This window comes from Leucopleurus acutus (genome assembly GCF_964270905.1).
Source record: "Leucopleurus acutus genome assembly, chromosome: 17".
Classification (NCBI taxonomy): Eukaryota; Metazoa; Chordata; class Mammalia; order Artiodactyla; family Delphinidae; genus Leucopleurus; species Leucopleurus acutus.
The window spans coordinates 37,374,862-37,392,437 of record NC_139159.1 but is presented as its reverse complement, the minus strand read 5'-3'; the positions used below and the strand labels follow the sequence as shown (position 1 = coordinate 37,392,437).

The following is a 17,576-nucleotide window of genomic DNA, read 5'->3' as shown; positions in this document are numbered from 1 at the left end:
TAATTCCCAAATCAAATTCTTACAATTTTGAGAATGTATTCAAGACATTAATTATGGCTATTTCATTACTTTTTTTCTTTTTCTTTCCATTTTTAGCATAAAAAATTAAGTGCAGCAGTTGCATTTGGAGGAGGAGATGCTAGGTTGATAACAGAAGACAATGAAGAAGAAGATAGTTTCTTTTCAGCTCCTGGAACTTGTGTTGTTGATGTAGGAATAACAGATTCACAGACCTTAATTCCTGACTCTCAGAAAAAACGGATTCATTCAATTATGGATATACTCCAGAGGTACAGAATTATCTTTATTAGTTAAAAAAAAAGGGCAAGTAGGTGATTTTATAGGTAACTTTTTTTGCACTCCACATAATAATGTAAAGGTATATACAAGAATTATTGTAAAGATTTTATTGTGTATGGTACTTGGAAATTTATTGTGACTTAGTATGCTAGAAATAGAATATATTTATCCATGTCAGTTTTATCTCAATATTTATTTTCTGCTGCTTTTTTGTTACTTTAATAGAATTTGCAGAATATACCTCTCTTAATAAAGCAGTATTTGTGTTTCTCTAGAATATGTAGTTGAGAAAGTTAAAACTCAAATGTAAAATTGTTCTGAAATAGCCTCAAGCTGGAATGTATTTTTCCTTTGTTTATTACCCATCGAAAATTTGTATAAAAATTAGGCTATTATGGCTATATAGGCTGTTATGGGAAAGCAGGAAAAAAGTATCAAGTATCCTAGAATAGTGTTTGTAGTATGGAGGGGCAGCAGTTTGAAAGCACTAAAGCAAGGATTTTTTTCCTGGACTCTTTACTGGTGTTAATAATCTTAGCATTTTTGAAGCACAAAGTAAAAAAATCAGCCTTGGCAGTCCGTTGACTGAATTTCTATTCACCTAGTAAAAAATAGTTAGAGCTGGGACTTCGCTGATGGTCCAGTGGCTAAGACTCCATGCTCCCAATGCAGGGGGCCTGGGTTCGATCTCTGTTGAGGGAACTAGATCCCACATGTTGCAACTAAAAGACCCTGCATGCTGCAACTAAAGATCCTGCATGCTGCGACTAGAAGATCCTGCACACCACAACTAAGACCCAGCATGGCAAAATAAATAAATAAATATTTTTAAAAAATAGTCAGGGCCTAGGGTATTTATATGTCTAAAAAGTCCATAAAATAAGCTCTCCACAGTATTCATTTTTCCTGACCCAGGAGTCTTTCCGACCATGAAGACTGCTTTTTTTTAAAATGGGTTTGCCGAAGTAAAAAGTAAAATTTCAGTCATGTGTCCCATAAATATTTTGCTTAATGGAGATGTGTTAACTGCTGTGAAAAAGAAAATATTTGTGTAACAAAAATACCATCTTACTACTACAACCAGAATATACTGTGATTCTGTTGTGTTTTAGGCACTGGGAATATAATGGTTAACAAGATAGCTATGGACCCTGCCACCACTGGAGCTTACAAGTAAACAGATAATTACAAATGTGTATAAGAAAGCAGAATAACAGGGCAGAGGGGAGAAGTTTATTTTAAATAGAGAAGGCTTCTTTCAGGCAGTATTTTACTTATGACCAGTTTACCAGTCTTTAAAAGCCATGCTGAACAATAGCAATAATAGCTTACTTACATAATACTATATATTGTAGCAGGTCCTGTTCTAAGAATTCTACATCTATTAAGACATTTAATTCTCATACAATCATGTGTATTTTTACTGTTATGTTCCCCGTTGTGCAGAGAGGGCAAAAGGGGATTTGAGTAGAACACAGGGAGCGAGCAGAGGAGCCAGGATGTGAATACATGCAGTCTGGTTCCAGAGTCCATGCTCTTTACCATTACATCTTGCTGCCTTGCTGGAGTGGAGGTTGCTCAGAGGCTGGTGACTTGATCATGAGATGACATTTTGTTCTGTACTCTCTGGATCCTGTTTCAATTTGGTCATAGAGGACAATTTTACAGTTTGAGAAAGACTATCACTTAAAATAACACCTGTCCATTTAGTCCAAGCCATTGATAGCAATTGAAGGTACAGTTATATCAAACCAGTAAAGTCAGCTATTGACTGAATTTCAGACAATAGGGCAACATTGGGATGGGTTAGTGCCATGGTGCTATTGATTAGTTGTCAGAAGTGGGTATAGGATATCAGTGATTAAAATTAAATATCTCTGAAAAAGATTAGAAGTCTAGGGGAACAATATAATGCTGATTTTTGTTCTTGCTGAGATATTTTCCCAATGTCTTAGCCCATATTTGGGAACTCTTCCTGTTACTAATTTAATTATTTTCTCTTTATCCTCTCCTCCTTTGCCTTATCCTCTTCTCACCTGTTCCACAGCTTTGCATAAAATTGAATGAATCATAATCTTTGGATCATGATACACCATCATCACTGAACTATAAATAATACACATTCATTTTGTTCACTAATTATTTAGTTATTTTAAATAAATTTTTATTATTGTAAACTGCTACTGAGATTATCTTTGTATGTTTCCTATTGGTACTTGTGCAGGATTTTCTTTGGGATATATTACTACATTACTAGGGTTAGAACACTCAACAGTATCAAACTGTTTTCCGCTTTATACTCCCACCCACGGTATATAAGAGATTAAGTTAGATGCACGTCATTTTCAATACTCGGTATTTTCAGACTATCATTTTTGCCAATTTAATGGATATATAATCATATCTTGTGATTTTGATTTGTATTTCCCTGATCACCAGTGATGGTTAACGTTTCTTCAAAAGTTTATTAGATGTTAATTTTTCCATCTTTGTGAAATACATGTCTCTTGCCCAGTTTTCTATTGGGATAATTGTATTCTTTTTTTGTTTTAAATACAGATTTCCCCAGTTTTATGTGTTCTTGTGTGTGTAGTGTATGTGTGTGTATTTAGTTCTATATAATTTTATTACATGTGTAGGTTCATGTATTCACCATAGTTAAGATACAGAACAGTTCCATCACCACAGGAATCCCTTGTGTTGTTCTTTTATAACCACACACCCCTCCCTACCTCCCCCTCCATGTCCCTAAACTTTGACAACCACTAATTCCTTCTTCATTTCTAAAATTTATTATTTAGAAAATGATATATAAATGAAATCATACAGCATGTAACCTTTTAGAATTTTTATTTTCACTCACCATAATTCCTTAGAGATTCATCTAGGTTTTGTGTATCAGTAGTTCATCCTTTTTTTATTGCTGAGTAGTGTTTCATGGTATGGATAAGCATGGTATGGATATTGTCTCTTTAATTACATTTTCTAGTTTACTGTTGATATATAGAAATTCAGCTGACATTGATATTAATCTCATATCCCACCACCTCGTTGGACTCCCCTTTTGTTTCTCATACTTTATAGTCTTTTTTTATATAAACCATATCATCTGTAAATAATATTTCTCTCCTCCTTTTTAATCCTTTTTGCCTCTGGTACTGCTCTCTCTCTTTTATTCTCTCTTGGTTTTGGACCAACTGGGACATCCAAAGCTGTTGGATAGAAGTGGTGATAGTAGCCACATTTATCTCACTATTGACTTTAAAAGTAATGCTTCCAGTATTTCCCCATTTAAGATGATGTATGTCTTATAACATCATTATTAAATGTGTATTTTGTTTTACATAGCCAATCTTTTGTAACTAATTTTCATGATATGACGTATGTATAGTTTCAAAAGTATTAGTAGGGTAGTAAAATATCAATTTTGAATTGCCTGAAATACAAGTAGGTGTATGTGATCACTTGATGATAATACTTTTTAAAATCTTTTTTTGTGTGTTATTATAAATTCACTTAGAGTTCAAGTCTAAGTTAAACTAATACATATAAAACAATGAATGTTAAGCATTTGAAAAATAACTTTTAGACTACTACAGCCACTTAAAATACATATACATATGTATATTTTACGTATTCTGTAGTATGGATATACTATGGTTTGTTGAGTCATCCATCCATTGAAGGACATCTGCATTTTTCCAGCTTTTGTTACAAATAAAGCTGATATGAACATTCATATACAGGTTTCTTTGTGAACATAAGTGTTTATTTCTCTGGAATAAACTCCCAAGAGTGCAGTTTCTGGATTGTATGGTAATTGCATATTTGTGTGCCTTTTTTTTTAATTTGTAGGAGTTTTTTATATATTCTTGGCATTAATCCTTTTTTCACTTGTATGTGATTACATAAAAGATTGCAGAATCTGTTACCATTTTGTAAATTAACTTTTTATTGTGTTGATGAATGAAAGCCCTTAATTTTAATATCCCCAAAATTAGCAATCTTTCATAGTCAGTGCTTTTTGTATAAGAAATCTTTTTCTACTCATAGATCAAAAAGATATTCACCTATATTTTTTACTAATTTTTACTAGTATTTTGATATTTTGTTTTTGAAATTTATTTTTGATCTATCTGGAATTGATTCTGTTTTATACCAAGGGACCTTACATGCATGGGAATGTTTTTGGCCGTCTTTTCCATTGAGCAATATGTCTCTTCTTATACTAATACCACGTTTCCTACATTGTCTTAATTACTATAACAGTTTAAGTCCTCATATCTAGTGGGACAAATATTTTCTTTCTGCTCTTCTTCAGAAGCATCCTGGCTATTCTTGGCTTTTTATCTTTCCATATACATTTTAGAATCATCTTTTTAAAAACTTAACAAAAAAACAAATGTTAAGCATTTGAAAATGACTTGTTAAGCTACTACAACCACTTAAAATATCTCTACAATAAGTATTAAAAGGAGCTTTAAAGCTCTGAAAATTTGAGGTTTAGTTTCTATGTAGCATTATTAAGTTATATTAAATTATGTTTGTTTTATAAAATCAGTCATTATGCACATTACAGAATAACAGAAGATAGGTTCACCATAAGATTCCTTTAATAAGAAGATTCATTAATACATGTAAATTTGGTAAAATGATTTGATATACTAACATACGTATAGATGTAGCTTATTTATAGTTCTTTGTACTTTTCTCCCTCCTTATCCTTCTCCCCTCTTTTTCTCTCTTTTAAGTTTTATCTTAGGATTCTAGTAACCATAGATTTGCTTTAAAAAATCTATTTTATTGCTTCATCTGGGTATTACTATTATTCTGAAAATTATAGAGTTTTAGAACTGGAAGGATCTGTATCCTTTACTCTAGACCTTTGTTTTACAGATGAAATAATTGAATTACTAAAAGGTGGTGAACTTGCCCAATGTAACATTGTTCCAGTGAATAAGCTAGTACTATAGGTATTTGCAATTCTCTCTGTACCATAAAATTGTGATGTCACTTTGGGGGTGGGTGGAAGATAGATTCAGTTTGACATCATCTTAATAAAAGTTGTTAGTTTTAATATATCATCATACTTAAACTATTTTATTCTAACAGGCAAGGTCTTAGACCTATTCCTGAAGCAGAAATTGGATTGGCAGTTATTTTCATTACTACAGAGAATTACTGTGATCCTCAGGGCCAGCCCAGTACAGGTAATTAAAATACTATTTTATTGATTCTTTAGCAACTTTATTGTATAAATTGCTGATTGGCTGTATCTCCATTATTTTTTTAAATATTTATTTATTTATTTGGCTGCATCAGGTCTTAGTTGCGGCACGCGGGATCTTTGTTGCAGCACGCGGACTTCTCTCTAGTTGTAACGTATGGGCTCTAGAGTGCACGGGCTTTGTTGCCCCGCAGCATGTGGAATCTTAGTTCCCCAACCAGGTATCGAACCCACGTCCCCTGTATTGGAAGGCAGATTCTTAACTACTGGACCATGAGGGAAGTCCCTGTATGAATGTATTATACTTGCCACGGGTGACCATCTTCACCGTCTTTTAAAAGCCATATGTTTATCTGTTCATTTATTCATTCGATAAGTATTTGTGGCTGCCAAGTACTAGGCACAGTTGTAAGTACTGAAGATACAGTGGTGAATAAAGTAAACAAGATACTTGTACTGTGAACTTTATATTCTAAAAGTCAGGATTCAGACAGTTAACAAGCAAACAAACACATCTGACAAGTTCTGTTAAGGCCAAGTGCAAAGAGAAAGCTAAAACAAGATGACGTGATAGTGACTGGGAATAGGCTATTTTAGATTGGTAGTCAGGGACAGTCTCACTTAAGATGTCATATTTGAGCCTCACATGTCCTGAATGATGAGAAAAGGCAGCCATGGGAGGATATGGATAGCAGAATTCCAGGTAGAAGGAACAGATCACAATTGTGTCTGTGTGGAGAATGGATTCCAGGGGTCCAAAATGGAAGTGGGGATATGAGTAGAAGCTGTTGTGGAGGTCCAGGTGAGAGAGAGCCTGGTGCCTTGGACCATGGTGGTAGTAGTAGAGATGCAGAAAAGCAAATAAATTCCGGCCAAATTTTGGAACTAGACCCAGCACATCTTGCCCGTGGAGGATTTAGAAACAACTCCTAATCTTTTGGCATGAGTAGCTGGTTGGGTGGTGATGCCATTTACAGAGATGAAGAATACATATTATAATTATCTCAGTGTTGACTATCACAAAAGCCAGTTTACTCAGGGCACCTATTACCCCTTGGTTTGTTTTTTGTTTTTTTTTTTTTTTTGGTACACGGGCCTCTCCCGTTGCGGAGCACAGGCTCCGGATGCGCAGGCTCAGCAGCCATGCTCACGGGCCCAGCCGCTCCACGGCATGTGGGATCTTCCCAGATCGGGGCACGAACCCGTGTCCCCGGCATTGGCAGGCGGACTCTCAACCACTGCGCCACCAGGGAAGCCCTACCCCTTGGTTTTTTAAAACTCATTCCCCTACTTTTCTTGATAAGGTGATGTTGCCATCAAGAAGATGGTTCATTTATTCTTTTCTTCTCGCTTCTTTACCTTAGATATTTTTACGTTTATTCTTCCTCGTAACTTTTCTTTGTCTAGTTATGTGTGCATCCATTTGGTATTTCTTTATACATTTATTTGCCTCCTAAGTTCTTTTTATAGCTATTTGTCAGCAGTTATTGGACTTTGGCTAAAAGACAAGTAAGGGCAGCACTATGTAATAATACACTCCAGGGGGTATCATTTACATTGTAGCCCACTGAATGGCACCTATAGAATTGGACAGTGTACCTCCTGATTAGTAATAATAGCTGCTGTCTCTTGAGTTTGCAGAGACTGAAGTATGTGCTTTACACAAGGCATTACAATTTAATCTGCAAAACAATCCCTTTAAGATAGATGACATTGTTTGCATTTTATAGATGAGGGAACTGATGTACAGAGAGGTTAAGAAATTAGCCAGAGGTCACATAGCAAATAATTTGATTCAAACTGACTCTTGAAGTCAAAGCTTTTATGATGTTATTACACTGCTATTATGATTGATGGTGTAGGGGTTACTGGGAGCAGATATAAAAGGATAAACAGACTAGTACTTGGATTTTATGATTTGGTTAAGAATGTTTATTCACCTGATATCTGTACCCTTTCCCATGAGTACACTAGATATGTTTCTGTCTATACATGGGTAACCTTCAAATACAGTTTTAAGAGCTTGTGAAGTTTCCATAATAATTGTGATATGGTGAATGTTTCCTCAAAATTCAGGACTAACATTCTTAGAATTTATCCTTAGAGTCAGAAGTCAAAGACCAACTCTTCAACCTCTCTTAGAGAGAAAACTACTTTGATATGGATACCAAAATGAGCCATATTCTTATAGAAGCTGTCCATTAGAAAGCTCCACAGCCCTTTAGAAATAGCATGTACTGTAAATACTATTTTGTTGATTGTGCATTTCTGTTCTGTTACAGAAAAAAATAAAATGCTATGTGTAATTTCAGACTTTAACAACACAACAAAAAATATGTAAAAATAAACAATCATTGGGTCTATGTGAGTATCTCCTCTTGTCCCAGGTCCCTGTTTGGAACAACTGTCCTCTGTTCTCTTTTAGAAAACTAGTCTCAACTAGATATGTGCTTCAGAAACATTTTTTTAAAATTCAAATTCACATTCTCTGTATTCCAGGATATTCTGGGATGCAGCCAAGGCATCAGATTTTTTGGGTTTCTTTTGCTTGATTTTAACCTGCTGTTTGTCATATAAACTCCAAGAAACTAGGGAAGGACTGAACTAGAGAGGAACCTTCTTTTATATAAATGGAGGAGGCACTCAGACTATAAATTTAAGTCATTTTTTACTCATACAAGACTTGAAATTCTTCCTCTGTAGCTTCTGCTCAAGAGGTCTGCTACCATCCCTTCCCACAGCCACTGCCCTATTTAACCCTCTATGTCTTTATTTCCTGAGGGCTGTTCTAACTGCCCTCAGTAAGGTCCTGCCTCCATATTCATCTCTACAGTTAATATTTCACTTTGCCACTAGAATCACCTTCCCTTCTCCTAAAAACTTTTACTAGTTCTTATTATCTATAGAATAAATCCCTAAGCCCTTTGTCTAGACTTTCGAGCCTTCAACAGTTTAGCTGTAGCCTATCTCTTCCCATCCTCATCTTTTTTTAATATACTTCCCTACAGAATACATACGCCATATTTTTTTATGTGCCATACTCCTTGACCTTGTTCATCATGGTCCTTGTTCCTAGAATGCTAGCACTGCTCTTCAAAATCTGACTCCTTCCACAAATGCTCACCTCTTTCGTGGAGTTTTTCTAGGTTCTTTCCTCTCCCATAACTCTTCTCCAAGTCAGGTTAATTATTTTGGTTTTTTATACCCCAGTAACTTTTTTTTTGCATTCCAGTTAGAACTTTTTCCTACTTTGAAGCATAGCCAGTTGTTTCCATGCCTCTTTCAGCCACTAGACTGATTATAAACTCTTACTAATTTTGGTTTCTCTGACATCACCAAGCCCAATACTTGTTTATAGTTGGTATAAATATTTGCTTAATTGAACTAAGTTATTGGTACACAAGATTATCTTTGCTAGGGTGGAGCAACAAAATTTTATCATCCACTGTTAGAAATGTATTTATGGCCAGAAGGTCCTTAAAGATCATCTAATCTTTCTATTAAAAGGTAAGAGACCTCAAGGCTGAGAAAAGTTAAGGTCCCATAAATAAAACAGCCAAGACAATCCTAAAATTGGGGTTTTGTGACTGCTAGACCAGCATCTTTTCTATTGTGTTATCTCATATGGAAACAAGGTCATAAGGAATTGATAAAAAATCTACATTATAATTAGTAGTATTATTTCTTGCACATATTCATAGGTAGGTCTGTGTGGGTTCCAATTCATAGACATCAGACTTACAAACAATTTTAGAACACGGCTAGTTTTGGGGGGAACAGAGTGAATGCATGTCTTCTTTCCTCCCTTTTTCTCCTTTGTTTCCTCCTTTCCTTCCATATTCATTACCTTTCAACAAGTATTTATTGAACCTTGTTATATGCCTTTAATTACTCTAAACACTTGGAATAAAGAGGTGAGCAGAGTAGAGCAAATCCCTACCCTCCTAGTATTTTAGCAAGGAGAATATAATAAATAATCTTATTGACAGACATTAGTTATTCTGGGTCATTAGATTCAGCTTATGAATATTTCTTTTAATGGTTATATACACATTTGTAATTATTATTTTTTGCAAACTGTGCAAGCTAAGAAGAATTTTAGGGATATGTATGTGTAAGGAAATGCCAGTGAGCTAAGGTGGTCATATAAGGAGAGTGGCAGAAGTAAGTTAAATACCTGAATTTGGAATCAGTTATAAACATTTTATTAAACACATCCTGTGTCAGGAGCTAACAGAGTGGTAATTTAGCTTTGATACTTAATAAATGTCAACTTAAAATTTTTTTTCAGTTAATTTAATTCTGTTAACTTACTTATATCCATTAAATACCAAACATTGCTCAGAGATGAGATACAGAAATGAGCAAGACTCAGTCCCTGTTCTCAAGGAGGTTCCAAGTCTAATAAGAGAAAGTAACAAGTAAACAAGTACGGTATACAGTGATGATAACAGCTAACACTTCATAGTCCTTACTATGTTCCAAGCATTTTTCTAAGTGCTGTCCATATATTAGTTCACTTTGCCCTTAAAACAATATGTGAGGAAGAAACAGCATGTAATTATCCTCATTTCATAGATGAAGAAACTAAGGCATAGAGAGGTTAAGTAATACAGGTCACACAGCTAGTGTTAAAAAGTTAGTAAGAGTGTGTTAACAGTAGAGTGATGTAAAGGGTGGTATGGGATTCAAAATGAGGGGCATCTAATTCAATGTGAGAGGTTCAAGAGAAGTATTCCAGAAGAGTGGCACTTGAATTACATTGCTATTTTGGTATATAAAATGATGAAGTAATCATTATGGTTTTCTGGAGTAGCCAAAAAATTTATGTCTAAGACTGTTCATCTCTTCTTGTCAAATAGTATATTCCTTCTAAAAATTAAATTCACATTGATTTTGATTTGTGTAGACAGTAGATATACTTTCTGTGGGGGAGAAATTTTAATTTTTGGTCTCCTGACTAAAGCATAATTTGAATTAGAATTTAAGTTGAGTTTGTTTTTATTTAAGTTGATAATAGTTTAACCTGAAGGATTTGATGTGTCTTTAAAATGATTTATTTCAGATAAGCCCATCACAGATGCCAACAGGCTGCTGCTCATAGGCTGTTTTGTTAAGTATTTGACCAGAGACAACTGTGTGCTATAGTTAATTCTCTCAACATGGCACAGTCCTAACAATTCTAAGTGACCAAATGTCTATCTTGTGTCTAGCAATTGTGATTCTTTCTTTCACTTCTGTGATTTACAGGATTGAAGACAACAACTCCAGGTCCAAGCCTTTCCCAAGTCTTACCAGCCAATGAAAACTTAATGCCAGGTGCCCCAGTGAATACTACAACATATGTAGCTGATACACAATCAGAGCAAGGAGATAAATGGTAAAGCTTCATTGTAAACGAACTATTGTTGTTATTCTATCAATAAATTAATAGTATATTCAAGAAGTAAAGTCAATGCCTGTATCAAGTCATCTCTTGGGAGATAAAGAATTGGGAGTGTGGGATGCCAGGGAAAATAATATTTTGGGACAGGGTTTAGCAGACTTTATAAAGCACTAGAGGGACTTCCCTGGTGGCGCAGTGGTTAAGAATCTGCCTGCCAATGCAGGGGACATGGGTTCGATCCCTGGTCCGGGAAGATCCCACATGCCGCAGAGCAACTAAACCCGGTGCCACAACTACTGGGCCTGCGCTCTAGAGCCTGCAAGCCACAACTACTGAGGCCATGTGCCGCAACTACTGAAGCCCGCACACCTAGTGCCCATGCTCTGAAACGAGAAGCCACCGCAGTGAGAAGCCTGCACACTGCAAGAAGAGTAGCCCCCGCTCGCTGCAACTAAAGAAAGCCCATGTGCAGCAACGAAGACCCAACACAGCCAAAAATAAATAAATAAATAAAAATTAAAATGAAGCACTAGAGAGTAAATACTTTTGGCTCTGTGGGTCACTGATCTCTGTCACAGCTACTCAACTCTGCCATTGTAGGATTAAAGCAGCCATAGACAACGTGTAAATGAATGAGTGTGGCTGTGTTCCAATAAAACTTAATTTACAAAAACAAGTGGCAGGCCAGATGTGTCCTGCAAGCTGTAGTTTGCCAACTCCTGAAAATGATAAAGTTTTTTTTTAATTCCTTGCAAATGTATATGGAAGACTACAAAGAATTATACTGTTTTATTTGTGACTGGTGAAATAAGTTTGAGATCAATTTGTTTCTATTATATGATGTTGCTTGTATGTGAATTACACAGTTTTAGAGATACTTTATATGTGTGTACCTGGCTATCTAAATAATCAATATTTGTTCATAAAGGTAGTTTTTTTAGTGGTTCTCTATTTTTTTAATTAATTAATTTATTTGTTTATTTTTGGCTGCACTGGGTCTTTGCTGCTGCACGCAGGCCCCCTCCAGTTGTGGCGAGCGGGGGCTACCCTTCGCCGTGGGGCGCGGGCCTCTCACTGCGGTGGCCTCTCCTGTTGAGGAGCACAGGCTCCAGGTGCACGGGCCTCAGTAGTTGTGGCACACGGGCTCAGTAGCCGTGGCTCGCGGGCTCTAGAGCGCAAGCTCAGTAGTTGTGGCACACAGGCTCAGTTGCTCCACGGCATGTGGGATCTTCCTGGACCAGGGATCAAACCCGTGTCCCCTGCATTGGCAGGCGGATTCCCAACCACTGAGCCACCAGGGAAGCCCAGTGGTTCTCTATTTGAAGAGGGTTTTTAAAATAGTTTTTTGGAATTTTTTTTTTTTTCGGAGAGCAAGGGTAGCTCATATGTATCCTATGGCATTTTTCACTTACGACAGTGTATTTTAAATACGCCATAATGAATTATTCGTATTGGAAGATACTTCTGATTGCACTATATTAGACCATACTTAAATTTTCACTATACCTATGTTTTGTATTGAGATCAAAACTTTTAAAAGAGAAATTACAAATTTTTTTAAAACAGAACTTTTAATATAACTTTTAAAAGAGAAACTTAATTTCTTAGAAGTCAGTTGAATGACAACTTTGGGGTTTTTGGTGAAGTAAGAATAGCAAAAGTAGTATATATTCAGCCATACATTGTAGAACTGTGTGTTTGTGTGTGTGTGTTTAAAATATTTTTCTGATGATCTAGAGTTCTACTCTAGAGTTATGTTCTAGAGACTGCCATCTGGTTGGAATATAACCGTATCAGTTCATCAAAAGTGATCTAAATACCCCATTATATTTGAAATTGGAATGATAGCTTATTCTTTTTATAAATTTCCAGTTTTTATTAATTTTTTTACATGGAAATAATTTTACAATTTTAAACAAAGCAAACATCACTTCAGTATATGACCTGGTATAATTTATAATAGGATACTAAGTTGTTATTCCATGTGTGTTTGACAGTTTTTTATAGAGCATTCCTGACAGTATGTGCTATAGGGGATGAAGAAGAGAAAGGTATCTTGTCTTCAGGGAGCTTTGATGACAAAGGAGCTACTTTCTTGGGATAGTAAAATATATTCACTAAACTACTGTCTCAAGATAACTATGTTCTAAAGCTGTATTACATTAGTACTACTTAAAGGACTTTGTTTCTGGATAAAAATTGCTGTAAATGTGATTGTTTACCTTGCATTCCTTTCTTTTGCTGCAGTATGAATTTGAGTGAAAGGCCAAAAGAAATCAAAATCTTCGGAATGGAACAAAAGTTCAGAATACCTTCACAAGAAACATCCACTGTGAAGGAACCCCACAAAGTAAACTCTAGTAATAATAATATAGTATCAAATACTGTTGTTAGTATGAAAATCCCAAAATGTCAGCTTTCACCAACTAAATTCCCAGGTGTAAATAAAAGTGGAGATTGGGCTTCTCAGCATCAGCAAACCAACTCCATCAAAAACTACTTTCAGCCATCTACCAAAAAAAGGTATAATTTTTAATAATACTGCTCTGTGTGTCTAAAAATATTAATATTTGTTATACTATTGTAGAATGGTATTGAGTCCATGTTCTGCTTAAGTATGCTTCTGTGGAAAGCTGTGGCCCTTTGAGCTTATTCCCTCTCAGAAATGTCCAAGTCTCCTTCTTCACTAAGGTCATTAGATACATTTTCCCTCAATTTTTTCCTTCTGTTGTTTCATTTGCTCTACTTCTCTTGAAGAAGAGGTTTCCCACACCTCAGTTTTTTTGACCTACCTATTTCCCTTGGTCATGTCTCTCATTTCCTCTAGGACCATGCTTCATCAATTATTCTTAATTTCTGGCATGTTTAATATCTTCTTCTAGGTCCTTTTCATCTGTGTTCAAAGACTATCTCATTTTTAGTTTTTAAAACCTTCCCTTGACTTGATTTGTTCCTCTAGCTACTGCCCTTTATCTTTTACAATCACTGTTAAACTTCTCATAAAGAGGAGATTATCGTTATTGTTCCCATTTCTATGTGAAATATTTCTTAACTCGCAATATTTCATCTTGACATGACATCCTTGAAAGTAATCATTGACACAAGTTGCCACCTCTTGTGGCCTTTTGGTAACACTCAACTCTTGAACCTTTGTTCTCCTTCTGGTCTCTTCTTGGCTTTTGTGGTAGTGTCCTATCCTGGGTTTTTTTTTTTGCCTCTCTGACTTTCTCCTTTGCTCCCTTTGAGGACTTCTTTTCGTCCTGCTATGTATTGTACTTCAGGTTACAGATGATCAGTATATTTGGTCCTGACTTATTCTTTAAGCATCATTTCTACTTTCCCACAGAAATCTCCTGCTTTTTCCCCTAATCATAGGCCTAAAACTTTCTCCCCTGTCACTGCCTTGTATATATATTTTTGTTTGTAATTTACTTTGTCAAAATCTTTGACTGTTTCTCCTCTGCCTCCCCAAACCAGTATTGCTGATTCTTACTTTCCTTGTCTTATAAATTCCTGTTTCCATCTGTTCGTGTTGCTAGCTCTCTGGTTCAAACGCTGATCATTTAAACTATTACAAAAAACTTCTTGATTGGTTTATTTAGGACCCTGACATTAGATTAGTATTATTAAAATATCACTCTACCTGTTCCAGTTCAACATGAATCCAGTAAACTAGAGAGCAGAGACCCAAGTTTTTGTGGGCCTCAGTACAGTTTAAGTGAGTCAGGTATTCAGTACTCATTGAATGAATGATACAGTATTGTATAGAATACCCTTAGTCATATATTCACATATTACTTGCAGTATATAGTTTATACTGTATTCTGGATTTAGCCACTTTGACTTACTATCTTGAATCTAGCTCTCATTAACCCATCAGGATTTAGTCCCAGGTAATTTTTCCATGTCCACAGGTTCCCTACATTATAAAGTAAGCTGTTGTTTTCTGACAAGTCTTTTTTTTTTACGGTACGCAGGCCTCTCACTGTTGTGGCCTCCCCCGTTGCCGAGCACAGGCTCCGGATGCGCAGGCTTAGCGGCCATGGCTCACTGGCCCAGCCGCTCCGCGGCACGTGGGATCTTCCCGGACCGGGGCACGAACCTGTGTCCCCTGCATCGGCAGGTGGACTCTCAACCACTGTGCCACCAGGGAAGCCCCAAGTCTTTTGTATTTTATATTTTTCTACCTTTTCCTCCACACTGATTCATCAACTACTGCAACTTCCAGAAAAGAAGATAGACATTTCCCTATTTTTTAAGCCATGGAATTGACTAGTCCTATCAAAACAGTAGGGTGTGTATGAATTATGTACTGTTTTCAGATGTGTTTTTTTATTTCTGGTGAGATTGTTAATCAGTAAAACCAAGAATATTGTTAATTAAATGAAGAAGGGGCTGAATACTGCCAAACTAAAAAAATTACTTAGCTGTGTTCATTTCCTGTTTTTGTTTTCTTCTCTCCTTTTTTGAACCTAAGGGAAAGGGATGAAGAAAATCAAGAAATGTCTTTATCTAAATCAGCAAGAATAGAAATGTCTTGTTCTCTTTTAGAACAAACACAGCCTACTACATCCTCAGTATGGAACAATAAGGAGCAGCAGAATGAGCCTGTGGAAAGAAACCCAGATAACTCGTATGCAGATATAGATTTAAAATCCACTGTGAAAAATTCTGCCAATAAATCTGTCTCTACAGAAAAACTAAGATCAGAAAAAAGAAAAGAAATTGATGATTTAGCCATAGAAGATGAAGTATTGGAACAGTTATTGAAGAACGCAAAACCAGAGTTAGAAATTGAAGTGAAAGTTCAAAAACAAGAGGAAGATGTCAATATTAGAAAAAGGCCAAGATTGGATATAGAAACAAATGGCCCTTGTAATGATGAAGCAATACCAGAAAGTAATAAAATCTCTGTAAGTAACACTTTTTAATAAGAAGTATTGCAAATAGGAACTTAGAATGTTAAAAAGTACTTGAGGTATTTGTATTGACAGTATGAGCAGTCATGATGTTTATTTGGGGGAAAAAATTAGTATCTTTTACACCTAGTATTAAGTATAAGAATTTGTTGGTTGATAGGGTGAATGTTAAAAATACAATGATTCCTTGACTATATATAATAAATGACAACAAATAAAACTTATTCATGATTTTTTTTTTTTAAAGAATCAATTTTATTTATTTATTTATTTTTGGTTGCACTGTGTCTTCGTTGCTGCACGGGAGCTTTCTCTAGTTGCAGCAAGCAGGGGCTACTCTTCGTTGTGGTTGTGGTGCACGGGGGCTACTCTTCATTGCAGTGCGCGGGCTTCTCCGGTGACTTCTCTTGTTGCAGAGCATGGGCTCTAGGCGGGTGGACTTCAGTAGTTGTGGCATGCAGGCTCAGTAGTTGTGGCTCGTGGGCTCTAGAGTGCAGGCTTAGTAGTTGTGGTGCACGGGCTTAGTTGCTCCGTGGCATGTGAGATTCCTGGAGCAGGGCTCGAACCCGTGTCCCCTGCATTGGCAGACGGATTCTTAACCACTGCGCCACCAGGGAAGTCCCCATGATTGTTTTAATAGATTTCCAGGCTGTACTATTTTATTATATCAGACATTTGGCCATGATGGTAAGTATAGGAGGAACTTTAATAGAGTAAACAGGCACAGAGAGATGAAGAAAGTTAGTAAAAACAAAGTATCTGCTAAATGAATTTTTAGGATAGAACATGTATAACATCACTCGGGATTTTTAATTTTCATTTTTATCTTTAATGTTCTGTCCTCTTTTCATGAAGTTGGTATATTTGTCTTACCCACTTTGGTCTAAGAAAACTCTTTATTTTGTATTTTATGCATCATTAAGTTGCCTACTGTTGGTAGACTGGTTACCTCATTAGGTGAGAGCACAGGTACAATGATTTGATAAGCATTTGTTGAGAACTAGTGTGTATCAAGCACGATATAAATCTATAACTACTATTGAAAAATCAAAATATATGTCCTGTTTAGCATATATACTGGCATCTTCATATGAGGTAGAAAATCCTCAGTGTTTGTTATTCCTTATGAGTGAATACTTAATGCCATTTTGTGGACCAGCTGCATCAGAATCACCTGTTGAGCTTTTTAAAAATAGGGATTCCCAGACCAAAGCCCCAGAGATCCTGATTCAGCACATCCAGTTTTCTTCCCAGAATAAGTTCCCTCACTGTATTAGTTAAGAATTCCTTTTGCTGTCTTTAAAAAATTCTAAAATCAGTGGCTTAAATAAGATAGGGCCAAGATTTACATGCTGTATAATGATATCAGGGAATATAATTATTTTATTTTGCTCTACGATTCTGCAGCATAATTTCCTTTGTCCTTATTTTACTATTTTAGAATTCATGACATTCTGAATAAAAATATGGTACAACATAAATATGTTGTAACAGACGTTTGGAGAGTGAATAGCAACTCAGTTGTGACACACTTCTGGATATACTAAAGTTAAATCACTGTATTTTAGCACTGTACTTTTTTAGTAAGAACATTGTTAACAAAAGTAATTTTGCTTTCAATGTAAGATAATTTTTTAAAACTTTTTATTTTGAAATAATTGCTGATTCACATGCAGTTGTAAGAAATTATATAGAAAGATTCCATATACCTTTCACCCTGTTTCCCCTACTAGTAACATCTTGC

The 17,576-nt window shown here is 35.8% G+C and overlaps 1 protein-coding gene across 2 annotated transcripts in view; it reads left to right on the top strand.

Annotated features, from left to right (window-relative positions):
• The window catches only part of NBN (nibrin), a 45,407-nt gene that overhangs the window by 15,712 nt on the left and 12,119 nt on the right, over positions 1 to 17,576 (top strand). For both annotated transcript variants that reach the window (XM_082859128.1, XM_082859127.1), the window contains exons 7-11: positions 97 to 290; positions 5,413 to 5,510; positions 10,778 to 10,907; positions 13,161 to 13,436; positions 15,391 to 15,826. In XM_082859128.1, the coding sequence (XP_082715254.1) occupies positions 97 to 290; positions 5,413 to 5,510; positions 10,778 to 10,907; positions 13,161 to 13,436; positions 15,391 to 15,826 (1,134 nt within the window). The remainder of the gene's footprint in view (positions 1 to 96; positions 291 to 5,412; positions 5,511 to 10,777; positions 10,908 to 13,160; positions 13,437 to 15,390; positions 15,827 to 17,576) is intronic.